The sequence below is a fragment of the Lissotriton vulgaris genome, chromosome 2_1 (assembly GCF_964263255.1).
Source record: "Lissotriton vulgaris chromosome 2_1, aLisVul1.2, whole genome shotgun sequence".
NCBI lineage: Eukaryota > Metazoa > Chordata > Amphibia > Caudata > Salamandridae > Lissotriton > Lissotriton vulgaris.
The window spans coordinates 770,847,674-770,868,452 of NC_141687.1; the positions used below are offsets into that span (position 1 = coordinate 770,847,674).

Below are 20,779 nucleotides of genomic sequence, written 5' to 3' on the forward strand. Positions count from 1 at the left end.
TCAGCTCTCAAAAAAATAATAACCATCCACCTGGAAACTGCGAGATGGAATTCCGAAAAACATAAACATACCATCTTAAACTTCCAGGAAATTACCCCCAATGAAGGCTTGCAAACTTACCTGAATGTTGATCCTAGTCCGTATCACCGAATGCTTTTGTCCCGCCTCCGTCTTGGGATTTTTTATCGTATGGTAACTTTACCTGACATGAACAAACTGGTCATCCACTAAGCTGATCTGTCCATGCGATAACATCGCAGTGCAATCTAATATGCATATAATGTTCTTTTGCACATTTTATTCTAACCCCAGAAAAGTATATTTGAAACCTTTACTAAAACGATGGGGCTTAAGAAATTGCAGGCCAGCTTTTTCAAAACTGTTACGATTAGAAGATGAGCACGTGATTTTCGCTGTTTCATGTTTTTTAAGAACTGTTATAAAGTATCGTAAATCCATGTGGTAAATTATTCCTCTTTTTGGTTCCACGATGCCCAAGGTTGTTGCTGTTTTGATGATATTGCACTTTAAATTCATAACAACTAAAATTTATTATCCGGTTGTTTTTTACACCCGTTTTTTTTGTAAAAGATTTTTTTTTTGTAAAAGATTTACGCCCGTTTTTAATTGAATGTGCATAAGTAAGCAGCTTTTGTATTTACTATGACTGTGTATTTTCAATTGATGTATTTGTTGTGCTTTTATGATTGTATATGAAAATCGAATAAAGCTTTACTTACTTACTTACTATTACGTATACTACTGTAGTACATAAGCAGTGCCACTCACGCTACCCCATTTGAGTTGAGAAATTCAAAAGTAATGCTCAATGACCAAAAATGGTCTTGCTGTTATGCTGTATACACACGTTCTAATTGTTCATATTTATTTGATTTAGTATGGACACACTATTGCAGCAAATAACTCCATGCATTCTCTTTTTTCGTTGTCAATGAAATTATTGGTACTAACAGTAAATATGTTTTGTCAATTTTTAGTTCTTTTATATGAACCAGACAATTGTGAAGCCCAGCACTTTGTCCCACTTATAAAAGAAAAGTTACTTATGGGTAAGTTTAACAAACAATTCTACAGTGTGTCGTTGTGAAAGTGCTTTGTTTTGATCTCAATATTTAGCCATTTGTGGGAGTAGCTCCACTTGAAGATATTTTTTTTTATGCTTTTTTTTTTAAAGAAGTTTTATATAGCGCTGACCTGACCCGAAGGTATCGGAGCGCTTTACATCAGTTGCAATGCAGAAAATCACATAAAACAATAATAGTATAGGTCATTGGCGGAGAGTTCCAATTCATAGCATAACCATGAGGCACTGAGGTCTTGTAAAGTCTCAGAGGAAAGTTACTATCATGAGTAGAGCTCTACTTTCGGGGAGGAGTGACCAGAGCGGGGTCAAGGGTGAGGCGGGTGTAGAAAACTTGAGGGCACAGGGTCGAAGCTGTGTGAGGTGTCTGCTTTAGTGCTCCACCTGCTCCTATCGGTTCACTAGGGAACAGTCGAGGGACAGGACTTTGAGCTGACTTTAGTAATTTTACAAAAGAGGGAATAATTCTGATGTGAGGGGGAATAGAGAACCAGATTTTGGTCGCGTTCCCGGCAAAGGACCGCGTTTTTTGTTTGCATGTTTTCAGCAGGATGAGTAAAAGCGTGCAGCACAATGGGTTTCCTTTCATGCCAATAACATGATAAAATGTCCGCTTCAGAAACACAAACTGGACAATAGTTCACATGTACGCCTAGGTTGCCCAGTTAAAAACCTGTAATACCCAGATGCCTCAATACTTTTCCATTGTTTAAGGATGTCATGAAATATTCTCAACATGCCTGGTAGTTTGATTGTATGAGTCCAAGATCTGTGCCATTTTAGATTTTGAAACTGTTTCTCACAATTGTTTGCTCAGTTGTCATCTCTATACAGTTGACAACATTTATGTGAGGCTTCAGCCTATTCACTCTCAATGAATGCTAGATCTTGGTGCTTTGCTTTGTCATAGGTCGTGTTTATCTCCATTTTTTAACTTGCATCAGCTGGGCCTGCCATTTAGGGAACTTCTAACACAAGGCTAATATTCCTCATTTTGATTTCCGATCATCATGAGGTGACTCTAAAAAGACCTCCCCAACAGAATGGTTAAAAGTTATATGTTGAGCCAAATCAGGTGCCTGACTAGAATAATACACCTAAGCATTGTATTTGGTTGACACCATATGTATTTACTGTATCAGATAGAGACATCTAGCCATAGATTCCTTACCTTTGAATTCCCCAGACTAGATCCAGAAGTTTTTCTTCAAGCAGTACCCCTGAACGCTGGTAGGTGGCGTCACTCGGCTCTGTGTAACATCTTCTGCGCTGGATGTGACAACTACGACGTCACCTATATAGGTGTGACCTTGCCAAGCTGATGTCAGTTACTCCTTGAAGAGAGCTATCCTCTTTCATTTGTTTTACAGAATTTTCTTTTACTTTTGTTGACCTTTTTTACGATGCGTGAGTTATGTCATCAAGGATAGCAGGTTTTCAACTGTGTTGTGCCTGTCACTGTGCCATGTCTTTGACGCACCCACATTTGGTTTGCTTGTTGAGCATGGCCATGATTGCCGGGCCATGGCACCAAAGGCTTTGAGGGAGGTGTCCCTGAAGCTACTCGTTGCCCAGCAAAGCCACGCAAGACTCCTCGGAGGTCCCAGTTGAGAGGAAGTTGCCAGAACTGCTCCAAGTGTCGCAGGTCCTCTTTGTCCCACTCAAGATCATTGGGACACTTTGGTAAGAGTGACAAAAAGTACAAGAAGCCAAAGTGAGCTTCGCCTTCTCCCTGACGTGACAGAGGAACATTGGCATATGAGGCCTTGTTCTCTGGAACCTGCACCTGGGCTGGCCTTGTGCCGCCCCACTTTTCCTGAAGCCAGAGCAATCTCTGCTCAAATTAAAGAATTTTATGAGACCATGCGTCTCCTTTTTGAGCTGCCTGACCTTTCGGCGCGCCTTTGGGCCCTGCGGGGTCAGATGAGGGCCCCATCAGGTTCCGCGTTGCAGCTCCGTCGTCGATGGCCCCTATGAAGCCAGATCATGCCACTGCACCCTTTCCTGACGCTGGTCCCGGCGCACACTGGCGACACCAGCCCAATTCTAATTCCAAAAGACAAAGAGCAGTAGCGGCATCAACTGATTCCAGATCCGACAGGACCTACAGGTCCTCAGTTGTTTCCCGAGCCTCATTCAAAGACGCTAGGCTTGGGAGAAGAATGAGAGGAGTCACTGGACCCTTTAGAATATCAGCTCTATGATTAGGAGATGGGCTTGTATGAGAAATTGGGTGAAGCCAGAGGGCTAGATATTTCACCAGATGCTGGCATGCTTTCCCATACTACTGTGGCTACAGGAGAGAGAGCATCTTATACAGTGGTGCGGAAGAGGTGCTTGACCTTCAGCTACCCTCCGTGGCAGTCAAGACTAACATCTTGACAGAGGTACCACAGCTGGAGATTTCTCCTCAGTACCTTTGCTCCCATTTAATAAAGCCCTCACGGACGTTCTACAGAGAAGCTGGTCCAAACCCAGCACAGAGGCCCCTGTGAACAGGATGTTTGCCAGCCACCACCACCCTGCCCCGGGCAACCCAAACGTTCTCACTACCCACCCCACCCCAGAGAGCTTGGTAGTTCAAGCCTCTATTTCCCATGGTGTATTCCCTGCCGCTCCCCCAGACAGGGAATCCAAGAGGCTGGACAATTGGGGCAAGTAATGTTTTCTTCCACCAGCCTTGTGGTCCATGAACACTGCTTGCTTGTTGAGTCGTTATTCCCACTCTCTGTGGGAAACTGTTGCACAAGTGCTGCGCTGGTCCCGGAGGAGGCCCGGCCCATCCTTTTTCAAGCAGTATCAGACGGGAGAGGCGCATTAAAGTTCTTGATTAGATGTGGTTTAGACACAAGCGACTCGCTGGGCAAAACAATTTCTTTGATGGTGGTTTTAGATGCCACACCGAGCAGAGAACATCTGTCTTTTCAGGGGATGTCCTGGCCTCACTCATGGATATGCCCTTTGATGTCCCCCGTCTCTTCAGAAACAAGGTGGCCTCTGCAATGTAGCTCTTTAAGGACTCGCAGGCTACGGCCAAGTGCTAAGGCCTCTCAGCTGCCCACATCATCCCCACTCTGCCTTTTGCTCATTTTGTGGCTACGGAAGAGCTTTCAACCATGCCAGCCCTATCACAGCCACCACCCTGCACAACTTCCACAACCCCTGCGCGGACGAGGATGCCGTTCGTACTGACCAAGTGGGTCGTATAGCCAGACGTCCAGTCAAACCACCATGCCACCTTGCAGCTTCAGCCTCCAAGCCCTCCTACTCTCCCCCTTCAAGACCATGGGCGTCCAGTTGGTGTCAGGATCAGCCATCACCTCCACCACTGGCAAAATATTACATCAGACAGGTGGGTCCTCCAGATCATCCTTAGGGGCTACTCTCTCCCCTTCAAGACCACCCCTCCCTCAATCCGATGACTGGCTGACGGAGGATCATTTACTTGTGCTCCAGGAGGAAGTCCTGGCTCTCTTGGCCAATGGAGCCATAGAGAGGGTTCCGGCGTTGGAAGTAGGCTGTGGTTGCTATAGGCTTTGGTTGCTATTCTTTGTGGTTGCTATATTTCCTGGTCCTGAAAAAGGACAAGGGCTTTCGTTCTATCCTACACCTACTATTCGGCAACTACTTCCTCTAAAAAGGAGAAATTCAAGATGCTCACATTAGCTCATGTCCTGTCTGCCCTGGGAGACTGGAAGGTAGAGTTGAAACAATGGCGAACCTCCTGCATTCGCTGGGGTTCTCTATCAACATGCCGAAGTCACACCTGACTCATTCTCAGATTCTCTCTTTCATCAGAGCCATTCTGAACACAGTGCAGTTTCGAGCCTATACTCATGAGCGACGAGTCCAGGATATTCTAGGTGTGATACCAATGTTTTAGCCTTCATTCAGGATTTCGGTGGCAAATTCTCTGAGGCTGTTGGACAACGGAGACACAGTCGCCCTCATCCTCCTCGACCTCTCCGCAGCCTTCGACACAGTTTGTCATAGCACCTTAATACAACGCCTCAGAAACATCGGAATCCAAGGAAAAGCACTGGAATGGATCACCTCGTTCCTTGCCGGAAGAACTCAGAGAGTTCGCCTTCCTCCGTTCAAATCAGAAGCCACCGAAGTCATCTGCGGCGTGCCACAGGGATCTTCACTCAGCCCCACCCTCTTCAACGTATACATGAGCCCCCTTGCAGCCATCGCTCGCCAACACAACCTCAACATCATCTCCTACGCTGATGACACTCAACTGATCCTATCACTCACCAGAGACCCTAACACCGCCAATACCAACCTACATGAAGGAATGAAAGAAGTAGCCGAGTGGATGAAGCACAGCCGTCTGAAACTGAACTCACACAAAACTGAAGTCCTTATCCTAGGCACCTCCCCTCCGCCTGGGATGACTCTTGGTGGCCAGAGTCCCTTGGAAAAGCACCCATCCCGACGGACCACGCACGGAACTTAGGTGTCATCCTGGACTCCTCACTCTCTATGAACAGACAAGTCAACGCCGTCTCATCTTCTTGCTTCAATATTCTTCGCATGCTCAAAAAAACATTTCGCTGGATCCCCACCGAAACTAGAAAAACGGTCACCCACGCACTGGTCACAAGCCGCCTGGACTTCGGCAACACCCTATACGCCGGTACCACCGCAAAACTCCAGAAAAAATGCCAACGCATCAGCCAGACTCATACTAGACATCCCGCGCAAAGACCACATCTCTGGACACCTGAAAAACCTCCACTGGCTCCCCGTTAACAAGAGGATTACTTTCCGCCTCCTAACCCACGCACACAAAGCACTCTATGAACTTGGACCCGAATGCCTCAACTCACGACTTTCCTTCTACACCCCCTCCCGCCACCTACGATCCTCCAACCAAGCCCTTGCAACTGTACCCCGCATCAACAAAACCACCATGGGAGGCAGATCATTCTCCTACCTGGCAGCTAAAACCTGGAACTCACTTCCCACTCACCTTCGCCTCACTCAGAACCACCTTACATTCAGAAAACAACTTAAAACCTGGATATTCGACAATTAATTCCCCACCCTTCCTCAAGCGCCTTGAGACCCTCTGGGTATGTAGCACGCTATATAAATTTCTTGACTTGACTTGACTTGACTTAGTAACACATGTCATATGGCATATGCAAGATCTGCAGTGGGACCTGAAGTTCCAATCTCTCCAACTTGGTGCAGAGTTCAAAGGGAACTGCATGTGTTCTGCAGTGCTGATTAACAAACCTTGATTGGGTCAGAGGCAGACCCCTCTCCCTTCCCCAAACAGATCTCATAGTAGTGACAGAAGCTTTACTTCTTGGATGAACCGGCTATCTTGGAGAGGTGGAGTTCAGAGTACTCTGGTCTCTGATGGAATCCGGACACCACAACAACATGCTGAGTCTCTGATCAACCTGATTGGCTTTGAAAGACTTTCTACCCTCCATCAAGGGAAGGCTAGTTCAAGTGTTCACAAACAAAACCACTGCCATGTGGTACTGCAACAATCATGGCCGGGTGGGGTCATGGACCCTCTGTCAAGAGGCTCTGCGTCTTTGAACATGACTGGAACAGCAGGGCATTTCCCCGGTGGTTCAACACCTTACAGGTTCCCTGAATGCCAGGGTGGAAAAACTCAGCTGTCTATGCCTAGTGGCTCATGAGTGGCCTCTCCATCTGGAGGTAGTGCAAGGTCCCTTTCAGCAAGGGTTGGTTAGAAACTGTGTGCCTCTGCCAAGAACATGCAATGTCTTGAGTGGAGTTCGGGCACCCTGTGCGCCTTTCCGCCCATACCACTCCTGTCCAGAGTACTCAAGAAAATCAGAAAAAACAGGACCCAAGTCATACTTGTGGCTCTGGACTGGGCACAGAGAGTCTGGTTTCCCATGCTTCTGCAAATGATCATTCATCGTCTTAATCGGAATGCCCCTTCTGTAGGATCTTCTGTTGCAGCAGCTGGGGAGGGTCCTCCATCCGAACCTGTCACCGCTTTGCCTTCTTGCTTAGAGATTGAGCTTTCTACCTTCCTCACAAAGTTTGTAATGTTATTCTGGCAGCCAGGCGCCCCCCCCTTCAAAACGATATACGCCTAGCAATGGAAGAAAATTGATGTATATTGTACAGAAAATAATTTTGCTCCTCTTTCTGCTTCCCTTTTTGATGTTTTGCTTTTTATTTTGACCCTTGCCCTGCCGGGCTCTGCTCTGACCACCGTGAAAGGGTATCTTTCTGCTACGTCTGCTTTCCTGAAATTGCCAGACTAAACCCTCTTTATTTAAATCATCCATCGTACATAGATTCCTGAAATACCTTGAACATATGTTCCCACCTTCCCCTTTCATTATGGGACCACAATTTGGTTCTCACCTTCCTGATGTTTGCTCTGTTCGTGCCCCTGCATAATTGTTGCCTCCGGCTGCTCACCGTCAGAACAGCTTTTTTAGTGGAAATTACATCCGCCAAGAGGGTGAGTGAGATGCAGGCTTTGTCATTCAAGCCTCCTTGACGCTCTTCCCTGACAAGTTGGTGCTTTGCACTAGGGCCTTTTTCCGCCCGAAAGTTTTAACACCATTCCATCTGAGACAATCTGTCACCCTGCTAACTTTCTACTCTTCTCTGCATCCCTCTGAAGAAGAGGAGCAACCACCCTCTGGACTCAAAAAGAGCGTTGTCGTTCTACCGTGACCACACAAAAAAATTCTGGGTGGACGACCAACTCTTCATGGGTTATTCTGGTGCGAAGAAAGGTTGGGCGGTGCAGAAAAGAACATTCTCACAATGAGTCGTTCTCTACATCAAGATTTGCTATGCTCTGGCAAAGAAGTATGTACTTGAAGGCTTAAGGGCTCATTCTTCCAGAGCTAAAGCTGCTACCACTACATTAGAACATCGTGTCACAGTTCTGGATATCTGTCAGGCAGTAACATGGGCATCCTTGCACACTTTTACCAAGCATTACTGCCTGGACAGTCAGGTCTGCAGGGACGGTCATTTTGCCCATTCAGTTGTGCAGGACTTTTTAGTCTGAAATTTGTATGCAGTTCCTCCTCCGGGGATGGTATTGCTTGGGTGTCTATTTAAAGGTAAGGAATCTGCGGGTAGATGTCTCTATTAGATAAACAAGTTATTTACCTTCGGTAGTGCTGTATCTGGTAGAGATAATATCTAGTCGCAGATTTCCTACCGACCCACCCATGCTCCCCACACTGCAGACAGGTTTCTAGGGTCAGGGCTGATCCCTTTCTGATAGATACATCTGCCGTGTGGATTTCTCACCTTGTGAATATCCCCCTTGCGTCAGCAACATTCGGAAATTCTTTTCGTAGCCTCGCGCCGACGTGGACTTGGACGTCATAGAGACACGGCATCGCACACGACTCCGCTGACGTCACCGACGCCTACAATAGGCCCACGCCGGCGTGATGACATCAGTTCCCTTTTTTCCGCGTCGTCGACGCTAACTGTTATCGGGAATCTCTGTAGCCAACTGGTACTTTGTTGCCTTTTTGTTGCCATTTTCTGCTTCTCTGTATCCTGTCTCTTCGACGATGTCATCTAAGAAGACCGTCTTCAAGCCCTGCAGGGAGTGCGGTAAAATGATGTCTATTACCGACCCGCATGATGACTGCATCTGGTGTTTGAGTTCCGACTATGATGTGGATGGTTGTTCTTCATGTCGGAAGATGAACCCGAAGGCCCTGAGGGAAAGAGAGGCCAAGCTCCTGGTTGCGAAGCTGAAGGCTGGGAAAGAGAAATCGTCGAGGTCTCGTTCTCGAAGGGCGAGGTCGAGGACGAAGTCGAGGTCTGGATCTCGAGAGGGGTCGTCTTCGAGGTCATGCTTCGAAGTCGAAGAAGAAGCATAAGAAGAGGAGACATGAGTCCCGACGTCTTTCCGGTAAGGAGTCGGGCTCAAGGTCGAGGTCACCGAAGAAGGTACGTTCTAAGGTGGTTACTCTGGATGTCTCTGAGCCTGAAGGTGAGGCCTCACCTTCGGAGTCGCATGGGCGGTCTCGGACTCCGGCTCCGAATCCGTCTCCGGCGCCGTCCCCGGCCCGAGAAGAGGAAGAGGCCCAGGAGGATGTGGATTCCGCGCCTGTCGAAGAGCCGAATCCGATCCCTCCTCAGGACCGGCCTGAGGGTTTTCAGCCGCCCTTTCCTGCCCCAGGCCAGGACCCTTCGGCGTTTCTGAACGCTATGTATGGCGTCTTCTCAAGGGCGTGGTACCCCTCTGGTGCTCCTTCGGGTCCCATGGGTCCTTTGGCTTTCAGTTTGGGAGTTCCTCACTCCTATCCTCCAGCTCCGTTTGTGCCTTATATGCCGGCTCCGATGCCGCCTTGGCAGTTTCCGGCTCTGCCGAAGTCGTCGACGCCGATTCCGGCGTCGCCCGCTCCAGATCGTCCTCGAGGGCATTCCACTGTGCCATCGGATTCGATACCGGCGTCGATCCCGAATCCGTCGGAGCCTCTGGTGGATCCGGCTGCGAAGCGTGTGAAGGAGAGGTCCAGAAGGGAGGCTCAACACCTTTTGGAAGAGCAAAGGTACTTGGATTCACATTCTGATATTGAGGAAGGTGAATTGGAGGAGGGCTGTTTTGAGGAGTTGGCTGATGCAGGCAGCCTGGCTTTCTCTCCAGAGTGGGAGTTGCCCTCAGGCTCTGGTGCACCTTCTAAGGATGTCCAACCTTACCATTTGGTTATGAGGAAGGCTGCTGAACTTCTTCAATTAACTTTACCAACAGTGGAGTTTAAATCCAATATCCTCACTGAGGTTTTGCATCCTCCGAATTCCGTGGTGGAACCTTTGCTTCCATTTAATGATGCCTTGACGGAGCCCATTTTGGAGGTGTGGAAGAAACCATTGTCAGCTCCTGCGGTTTCTAAGAGTGTGGCGAGAAGGTACAGGGTTGCACCTGAAGACCCTGCTTTTTTGTCTTTTCATCCTTCACCTGAGAGCCTGGTCATTCAAGCACCCTGTTCTAAGAAGAATGTTAGTGCCTTTCCCCAGGTTCCTTGTGAAAAGGAAGCAAAGAAACAAGATCAGGTTGCTAAAAAGTCCTTTTCATCGGCAAGCATGGCGTTGAAGTCGACTAATGCCACTTGTCTGATGGGGAGATATGTGCATGCCCTTATGGATTCTTTGCGTGTCCTGGTTCCTAAGGTTCCTGGTGCCAGCAGGAAGGATTTTGAGGAAGTGATCTCTGATACTCAGGCGGCGGCTCGCCGGGTTATACAAAGTGGTCTGGACACTGCGGACTCTGTGGCGCGTATCATGGGCACTGCTGTTGCCACTAGATGGTCAGCTTGGCTGAAATCCTCGGACTTTTCGGCTGATGTTCAGGCGACCTTGCTGGATCTTCCTTTTGATGGTTCTGGTCTATTTGGGAAGAAAGCTGATGCGGCCCTGGAGAGATTTAAGGACAGCAGAGCGACTGCTAAGTCTTTAGGTCTCCAGATCAGGGGTCCTCGACCAACAGGAGGTTCAAGGGCTTTGGTCGCTCTTCCTTTCGGAATTACCGACAAGGTCAGCAGCAGCAGCAACAACAGCAGCAAAATTCCATGTACAGGTTGTACAGGGGAAAGCAAAGAGCGCGTCCTCGTGGATGTCAGGCCTCTTCCTCCTCCACTTCTTCCAACCCCCCTGCCTCAGAAAAGCAGCCCTAGATCCGCTATTCAGGATCATGTGGGTCCGGTTGGGGGTCGGCTTAACCATTTTCTACAGGATTGGGAATTGGTTACATCAGATCTTTGGGTTCTCAATCTTGTAGAAAATGGGTATGCCCTTCCCTTTCGGGAATTTCCTCCGAATTACCCTCCTTGCCAAGGCTTTTGCACCGAGGAACATCTGTCACTTCTGCAGGAGGATGTGCTAACTCTGTTACGAAAGGGTGCGATAGAGGTGGTCCCAGAGCAGGAAAGGGGTCAGGGATGCTACTCCCGGTATTTCCTGATTCCCAAGAAGGATGGCAGACTTCGTCCAATCCAGGATCTTGAATCTCTATCTGAAGCACGAGAAATTCAAGATGCTCACCCTTGCTCAGGTTCTTCAAGTACTGCTGGAAGAAGACTGGATGGTGTCGCTCGACTTGCAGGATGCGTATTTCCACATCCCAATCCTGAAGTCGCACAGGAAGTATCTCCGTTTTACGGTGGGATCGCAACACTACCAGTTTGCGGTCCTTCCGTTTGGTCTTACTACTGCGCCTTGAGTCTTCACCAAGGTGATGGCGGTGGTGGCAGCACATCTCAGGAGGTCGGGCATCCCGGTATTCCCTTATTTGGACGACTGGCTGATCAAAGCAGAGTCGTCAGAGAAGGTCCTCCATCATCTGCGGGAGACTACCCAGTTGTTGTACAGGTTGGGTTTTTCAATAAATGTACCCAAGTCTCACCTGGTGTCCTCCCAGCGCAACCTGTTCATAGGTGCGGTACTGGGCATAACTGTATGTCGTGCATTCCCTCCTCCTCAAAGGATTCGCGGCATACAGGAAATGATTCCTTTGTTTTGCAATGGAGCGGTCGTTCCAGTCCTGAAGGTCCTTCGCCTGCTCGGTCTGATGGCTTCATGCATTCTGTTGGTCAACCATGCACGCTGGCACATGAGGGCACTCCAGTGGTGCCTCCGCAGGCAGTGGTATCAGCACAACGGGGATCTCAGGGAGTCGGTGAGGATCTCCAGAGAAGCTGCTGCGGATCTGTCTTGGTGGGGCGTGGAAGGCAACCTGTCTCAAGGGAAGCCTTTTCAGCTGTCTCCTCCGGTGGCCACAGTAATATCGGATGCATCCACTCTAGGGTGGGGTGCTCATCTGGGGGATCTGGAGGTCAAGGGTCTTTGGTCCCCAGAGGAAAGGTTGCTTCACATCAACCTTCTAGAATTGCGGGCGATACGTCTGGCGCTCAAGGCCTTCCTCCCTTCCCTTCGCGGTCGGTCGATCCAGGTCCTGACGGACAACACGACCGCGATGTGGTACATCAACAAGCAGGGAGGAGTGGGGTCGCAGTGTCTCTGCAGAGAGGCTCTGCGACTCTGGTTCAGGACCACCAAATTTGTCTGATGGCAAATCATCTGGCCGGAGTTCTGAACGTGGGAGCAGACGGTCTCAGTCAGCAGTTCTCTGCCGACCACGAGTGGAGGCATCACCCGGAGGTGGTTCGTCAAGTCTTTCGGACGTGGGGGACTCCTCAGGTGGACCTGTTTGCTACTCGCGAGAATGCTCACTGCCCGTCCTTCTGCAGTCTCCAGTATCCGTTGCAAGGAGCCTTGGGGGACGCGTTTCAGTTGAGTTGGGGAAGACGGCTCCTTTACGCGTTTCCTCCCATACCTTTGATTCCTCGGGTTCTGAGGAAGATTCGCCAAGACCGGGCCCAAGTCATATTGGTCGCCCCGGACTGGCCAAGAAGGGTGTGGTATACAGATCTTCTCCGCCTCTCCTCTCACCCGCCACTCCGTCTCCCTCTCAGATGGAGGGGCAGGTTCTACTGCCCCACCTCCAGACATTGCACCTTCATGCCTGGAGATTGAACGGGGCAACCTGAATTCCTTTTCTCTCCCGCCTGACGTGGTGGATGTCATCTTGTCAGCCAGGCGTGACTCCACTAAGTCCGTCTATTCATATAGATGGTCAAAATGTGTCACTTGGTGTGGTGGGAATTCTATTGACCCTTTCAGAGGCCAGTTGTCTGATGTTCTCCAGTTTGCCCTTTCTCTGGCGCAGCAAGGTCTTGCTGTTGCCACGGTTAAGGGCTACCTTTCTGCGCTGTCGGCTTTTCTCTTTTTGCCTGACCAGCCTTCTCTTTTTAAGTCTCCTGTAGTTTTAAGGTTTTTGAAGGGCCTCACAAATAAGTTCCCTCCTACTCCTTTTATTGTGCCTCAGTGGGACTTAAATATTGTCTTGACCTTTCTGATGGGTGCTCCCTTTGAGCCTCTTCATAAATGTCCTATGAGGATTTTGACTTTTAAGGCAGTCTTCCTCATTGCAATTACCTCTGCAAGGAGGGTTAGTGAGCTTCAAGCTCTTAGTTCGAAGCCCCCTTTCTTGACCTTTCATGCTGATCGAATGGTTCTTAGGACCAGGGCTGCTTTTCTTTCTAAGGTGGTTACTCCTTTCCACCTTGGTCAATCCATTACCCTCCCTACCTTTTATCCTCCCCCACATCCTTCCAAGGAGGAGGAGAGGTTACACCGTCTGGACCCTAAGAGGGCGGTGTCTTTTTACTTGGACAGAACTAAAGACTGTCGTTTGGATGACCAGCTCTTCGTTGGGTTTGCTGGCTGCCAAAGAGGAAGAGCGGTCCATAAAAGAACTTTGTCAAGATGGATCGTACTATGTATAATGATCTGCTACTCTTTGGCCGGTAAGGAACCTCCAGAGGGTATAAGGGCTCATTCTACTAGAGCTAAGTCGTCAACCTCAGCATTGGCTAGAGGTGTTCCTGTAGAGGACATTTGTAGGGCGGCAACTTGGTCTTCCCTCCACACGTTTGCGAAGCATTACTGCTTGGATTCCGAGGTGAGGAGGGACGGCCACTTTGCGCGCTCTGTCCTTCAGGATTTCCTGGTTTAGAAGAGTGGACACCCTCCTCCGGGAGTGGGGACTGCTGTGGGACTCTATTCACAAGGTGAGGAATCCACACAGCAGATGTATCTATCAGAAGAACAAGTTACTTACCTTCGGTAACGCTTTTTCTGGTAGATACTATATCTGCCTGTGGATTCCTCACTGACCCGCCCGCCTCCCCGTTGTCCACTCTTCTATGCCAGAGTTACTGTAATGTATTGTATATATATTGTGATGTTAAGGAGATGTTTCCATTGCTTTCTTGCACTTGCTTCACACTGTGTGTTTCTCCTTGGCTATTGTGTACTGTGTATACTATGTATATTTCTTCTGTCATTGGTCCGTCCGTGTGCCTCGATGGCACGGAAAAAAGGGCGGAACTGATGTCATCACGCCAGCGTGGGCCTATTGTAGGTGTCGGTGACGTCAGCGGAGTCGCGTGCGATGCCGTGTCTCTATGACGTCCAAGTCCATGTCGGTGCGAGGCTACGAAAAGAATTTCCGAATGTTGCTTACGCAAGGGGGATATTCACAAGGTGAGGAATCCACAGGCAGATATAGTATCTACCAGAAAAAGCGTTACTGAAGGTAAGTAACTTGTTCTTCAGGGCCCTAGTTTTCAAACACACCAATGGCAGTACACTTCATGGTTCCGTGCTTTTGGCGTGAAAAGTCATGAAAAGTAACTGATGTCAGCGTGCTGAGGCAGCACCAATATAGGTAACATGGAAATCACTTCCGACGACACCAACCGGAGCCAACCAACGCCACCTATCGACTCCCAAGGGTACAGCTCGAAGAAAAATCTTTCAGATGCAGTCTGATGCCTGGGGAATTCAAAGGTAAGGAATCTATGGCTACATATTTCCTTTACCAGATAAGGCGTTGCCGGAAGTAAGCAACTTGTTCGTCTGTGAATATGTAGAAGTCTCTTAAAGGTATTCTGTCAAAAAATCTTGTCATACTCCAATCACAGTCTGAAAGGGTTTAGTAATAAAAGGAAAATGAGGAGTATCTGAATCAACACTCAACCAGCTAGAATTTCTCTCATTCTCTCATCTGTGGAGAAGCTGCAAAGCACAAACATGTATACATTGCTACATATAAGTTTAAGTTTCAAATAGTCATGTGACTAATTCTTACAAACAAGCATTTGCAATGCAATAGTTCTCGCATTAGGAAAGTTTGAGCTATTGGTATTGTAAATGACAATTTTTTTATTTATGTGTTGGTTTTGAAAATAGCTTTGGCATTTACAATGCCAATAGTTTTAACTTTCGCAAATGTGACACCTATAGCATTTGTAATGCAATATGCGTTGTATTTACGCGACTTAGATGTATTGATATTACAAATAACAATGTCTTTTAATTTTTTTAATCATTAATACTTAACTAAAAGTTATTGTAATTTATAATGGCAATAGCTTTTGTAAATAACTTTTGTGAAGATTATGTTCATTGTATTTTATTGTGACGAAAATCCAAGAACAGAAGTGAAATATTAACCTCTTTTTGTGACATTTGTAATAAAGATTTAAACATTGAGAGAACATATTTGAACCAGTTGTTGTTGAATGGTTGTACAGATTGATGCTGTGGTGGCGCGGAGTGATATGGTGGCTACGAGTAATGCTGTGGCGTTCAGTGATACTGTGGTAGCGCATAGTGATGTTGTGGTGCCCCTGAGTGATGCTATGGTGGTACTGAGTGATGCTGTGGTGATGCAATAGATAGAGTGCGATAGATAGAAAGAGTGAGTGCAATAGATAGATAGAGTGAGTGTGATAGATAGATAGAGGGAGGGTGATAGAGTGAGGGCGATCGATAGATAGAGTGATGGCAATACAGTGAGTGCGATAGATAGACAGATAGAGTGAGGGCGATAGATAGATAGATAAAGTGTCTTTATGTTGCATTGAGTATAGAGTAAGTATGTGGCATGTAATTATGTAGCACTAAGTGGGAATATAGGGAGTGTATGTTGTATTCAGTAGAGTGTAATTTTCTGGTGTGTAATGATGTGGCACTGAGTGGTATTTGGAGTGTTTGTTGCATTGAGTGCAGTGTAATTATGTAGCATATAATTATATGCCACTGAGTGGTGTTGTTTGGAGTGTATGTTGCATTGAGTGCAGTGTAATTATGTAGCATATAATTATGTGGCACTGAGTGGTATTGTGTGGAGTGCATTTTGCATTCAGTAGAGTGTAATTATGTGGTGTGTAATTATCTGGCACTGAGTGGTATTTGGTGTGTATGTTGCCTTGAGTGCAGTGTAATTATGTTGCATATAATTATGTGGCACTGAGTGGTATTATGGGGAGGTTATGTTGTATTCAGTAGAGTAATTGTGTGGCGTGTAATTATGTGGCACTGAGTGGTATTATTTGGAGTGTATGTTGCATTGAGGTCAGTGTAATTATGTAGCATATAATTATGTGGCACTGTGGTATTATGTGGAGTGTATTTATGTTGCATTGAGTAGAGTGTAATTATGTTGCGTGTAATTATGTGGCACTGAGTGGTATTATGAGGAATGTATGTTGTATTCAGTGGAGTGTAATTGTGTGGTGTGTAATTATGTGGCAATGAGAGGTATTGTTTGGAGTGTATGTTGCATTGAGTGCAGGGTAATTATGTTGCATATAATTATGTGGCACTGAGTGGTATTATGGGGAGGTTATGTTGTATTCAGTAGAGTAATTGTGTGGCGTGTAATTGTGTGGCACTGAGTGGTATTGTTTGGAGTATATGTTGCATTGAGTGCAGGGTAATGATGTAACATATAATTATGTGGCACTGAGTGGTATTGTGTGGAGTGTGTGTTGCATTCAGTAGAGTGTGATTATGTGGTGTGTAATTAAGTGGCACTGAGTGGTATTTGGAGTGTATGTTGCATTGAGTGCAGTGTAATTATGTGGCATTGAGTGGTATTTGGAGTGTATGTTGCATTGAGTGCAGTGTAATTATGTGGAGTGTAATTATGTGGCACTGAGTGGTATTTGGAGTGTATGTTCCATTGTAGAGTATGTGAGGGTGCAGAGTGTGTGAGGGTGCAGAGTGTGTGAGGGTGCAGAGTGTGTGAGAGTGCAGAGTGTGTGAGGGTGCAGAGTGTGTGAGGGTGCATGTGTGGGGTTGGGGTGTGTGTGGGTGGGGTGTGTGAGGGTGCAGTGTGTGTGAGGGTGCAGTGTGTCTGAGGGTGCAGAGTGTGTGTGGGTTCTAATTTTGCACAAAAAAATATATAACAAGGTCCTACATGGTCAGTAGCCCTGTTCTCTCAGCTGTGTTACTTTGTGTTGGTGGGAGCTGCGGTTGACATGGTAGTGGTAGGAACTCTGCATGTTCTTTCGAAGAATATACCAGGTATTTAGCTGAAGGGGAACTTTGCACACCAACGGGTATTTGGTATGGTTTTATGCAATGGTTTTGCTGGAGTGGTGCTGCTAGGAAAAGGGGTGACCTGCACAACCCCTTGACAATGTCATGCGCCAAGCACATACATACAAATTTGTGGGGAGAAATATACATTATTGCTGCATTTACCAACTGTCCCTCGTTGTTGTTGTGAAACCAAGACTAAAGACTTTATTACAATTTTGTATTAAGTTTGTGTGTGCTCAGGTTTTTCTCCCCACAACTCAGCATGTTCTATCCTGGTGTTTGTAGGAGCCCTGCATAGCGTGCTGTTTCTGGTGCTTGGTGGGGACCCTGATGTTTTCTGGTGTTGGCCGGAGCCCTGTTATTTTTAAGTGTTTCTGGTTTCTGGTGTGGGTGGGAGCCCTGTCCTTCATGCAGTGTTTTCTGGTGTTGGCAGATCTGCTCTTCCTATTGTTTTTCTGGTGTTGGCTTCCTCTTCGCAGGGTGTTTTCTGCTGTTTGTAGATCTGGTCCTCCCGAGGTGTATCTTATGTTGGTGGCAGGTCTGTTCTTGGTGTGGTTTTCTTGTGCTAATAGGGGACCTGCTTTTTGCGGGTGTTTTCTGGTGTTGGTAGACCTGGTACCAAGATCTTTGCGTGGTCTTTCTTATTTTGGTGGGAGGGTCCTGCTGTTCGTGGGATGTTTCCGGTACTGGTGGGAGCCCGGATACTCACGGTGTGTTTCTGGCGCTGATTGGAGACCTGCTCATTGTGGGTGTTTCTTGTGTTTGCTGGAGGTCTGCTCTCCGCAGGGTATTTTTGGTGCGTACTTCAGGCGACCTGCTCGGCGAGCGATAACACCTGACATTTGTGGACCTGCGCCTCGGACCCCGAGCTGCTGACAGCATATGTGTTGAAATCGCATTACATGGTACCCTTTTCACGCCCCAGCAGGGTCGCGCCAGGCGGCTGGTGGTGCGTTTCCGGCCCATGGCTATGTACCGGACTCTCGCGGGCGAATGCAGTTCTTCCAGCAGAAGGAACACATCCGGGGGCCATGACGTGCTAACTGGTATCTTCCTACCACACTGTGACACCAGCTCGTCGCAGACGCAAACACACAGCAGACTGGGTCTAATAACGTGGCTGCTGTGTGGCGTCTTAATTACAAGCTCCCTTGCGCCGCCCCTACGGCACTTTTGTCCATGTTTAAAAGTGAAGCAGTGGCGGTGAAGGGGGCTTGTAAATAAGCTCCTCAGCGTTATTTTCCCCAAAGCATGTGACAACTTTAGACACCGACAAAATGGATTACCGGACGGTACAACCACAGTTATGTATCATAGATTATATACTCACAGAGGTCTATGACAGCATTAGAATTACACAATAAGATCTCGCCGCACAGGACGAGTTGTGCGGGGATCTAGGTGGAGGGACAAATGGAAATGAGGGATGGCGGGCAAAAAGAGATGTGGTGGGGGAGGGACAAGGGGGTTGTAGGGAGGGGGGGTGGGGTGCCAAGGATGGATGTTGGACGTGGTATACAAGGACGAGGGAGGGATAGAGTTATTTGGTGTGGGGATAGAGTGGGTCGTAGGAAGTGGGTACGAAGGGAAGGGGCCGTAATGGAAGGGGGGAGACGAGGGAGGAGATGAATAGAAGAAACGGCAGGAGAGCTGAAGGAAGGGAGCCGGACAAGCTGGCTGCAGAGGGAAGAAAGGCTGAGTGAAACCGGGTAGTGGAGAGAAGGAGGGACGAAGTGAAGGAGATTTGAGAAGGATAGGATGAGAGGGGTTGGAAGGGAGCCGGAGCTGAGGCTCGGCAGGGGCTGGAGCTGAATAAAAGTCGGGATGCAGTGGGGGTCTTTGTGCAGTGAGGGAGGGGTAGGTGAGGCGAAGGGTCGTGAACTGATTGTGGGGAAAAGGGACAACAGAAGAGAAGATGGACTCGGGAGAGACAGGCAGGGGGGAGGAAATGAAGCGGAGGTGGATTGAGAGATTGGGGTAACTGGAAGGCGTCTTGGAATGAAGGTTTGCCAAGTATAGAGCCGAGACAAGAGTGAAGGGATGGGTGAAAGGGGCTTAGGGGGTCGTGGTAGATGACACTCGGGAGGGGTGGTGTTCGAGGTGATGTAGAAATGACCACACATCATTCATTGGCTGGTGTAGACGAAAGAAGCATATCTATAGTCGGCTCCCAGATCAGACACCTCTATATTCTCTTCTTCTTTGTTGCTGTACTTGTTCAGTAGCGCTTTGAGACCTGTAGGTGAGTTGGCGCGATACAAAACACAGTTACAAATTACAAACTATGTGTGAGCAAAATGCAGACATAGAAAACCTGCCGGACATGTCAACATGAACATTCACAAAAGCGGGGAGCAAGGTTGTACTATGCACACGAGTACACATTGTGATTATTTTGCCGTTTTATATAGCGCAAGCTCGACCCGAAAGTATCAGTACGCTGTACACGAGCACCAGTTGCATTACGGGCAGACACATTCATTTTTAGGCAGGGGTAGATAAAGTGATTTGTCCAGAAACACAGTATGTCGAGGCTGCCAAGACTCGAACGCGGATCCCCAGCTTCAGAGTCGGCCTTTCCAGCCCTTAAGTCACGAGAATGGCTGCGCTGCGTCTCTGCGGGGCGTTCACAGAAGCTAGAGCCAGTGTTTGTGCGCAGCAATCTACATAGATACATCAAAAGAAGCAACGAGACAAGTGGTGTGCTGCACAGAGACCCAGGCTGTGCGTGATCCCCTCAAAACACATTCACACGAGCACATACCAAGGGGCTGCAGTGTGCACCCCTCTCTAAAAGCATTCACGCTAACGTGGAGACCATGGTTGTGTGCACCCCTCTGTAAACACATTCACTGCAGAGCAGGGCCCAAGGGTGTGTGCACCGCTCTGTAAACACATTCAGACTAGCGCAGAGCCACTGGTGGTGTGCACCGGACTGTAAACACATTCCCTGCAGCGCAGAGCCACTGGTGGTGTGCACCGCTCTGTAAACACATTCAGGCTAGCGCATAGCCACTGGTTGTGTGCAACCCTCTAAACATATTTACTCCAGCACAAAGCCCGAGTGTGTGTGTGTGCACCCCTCTCATAAGCACATTTACTCTGGCGCAGAGCCCAAGGCTTCGTTCACCCCTCTGAAAATACATTAATTCTAGCGCCGAGCCAGTGGTTCTGTGCCTTCTAAAAACACTTTCACTATAGCGCCAAGCTAGTGATTGTGTATACCCTTCTGAAAACACATTCACGCTAGTACAGAGCCACTGGTTGTTTACACCCCTCTATAAACACTTTCACTCCAGCACAGAGCCCGAGTGTGTGTGCACCCCTCTAAAAACCACGGCTTGGTGCGCACCTTTAAAAACACATTCACTCTAGCACAGAGCCAGCGGTTGTGTGCACCCCTCAAAACAAGCTCTTGGCATTGCTGTGGGGAGGGGGGGGGGTAATGCACGGCCTGGCGGCCGTGAAAGTGAAGTGAATAATTAGGGGAGGAGAAATGCCTGCCTGAGGCCGAGCGCACGCTGGAGAAAGCTTCAGATGCCAGTGGGAGGGAGGCTGATTGCTTTGATGTGGACTCACAGATGGTGCCTGTGGGGGAAAAAATGCGAGTCACAGCCTGGCGGCCGTGAAGTGTGAAACAGTGGGCGGGGAAGCAGGAGTAAATGGTAAGGGGAGCCTTTGAAGAGCAAGGCAGGGGGATAGAACCGTGTTCACGAGCACGTGCACTTCAACAAATCC

The 20,779-nt window shown here is 48.1% G+C and overlaps 1 protein-coding gene across 3 annotated transcripts in view; it reads left to right on the forward strand.

Moving 5' to 3' along the window:
• ERICH2 (glutamate rich 2) overlaps positions 1-20,779 on the forward strand; it is a 406,715-nt gene that overhangs the window by 373,884 nt on the left and 12,052 nt on the right. For all 3 annotated transcript variants that reach the window (XM_086958687.1, XM_086958688.1, XM_086958689.1), the window contains one exon: positions 999-1,070. In XM_086958687.1, coding sequence (XP_086814813.1) covers positions 999-1,070 — 72 coding nt within the window. The remainder of the gene's footprint in view (positions 1-998; positions 1,071-20,779) is intronic.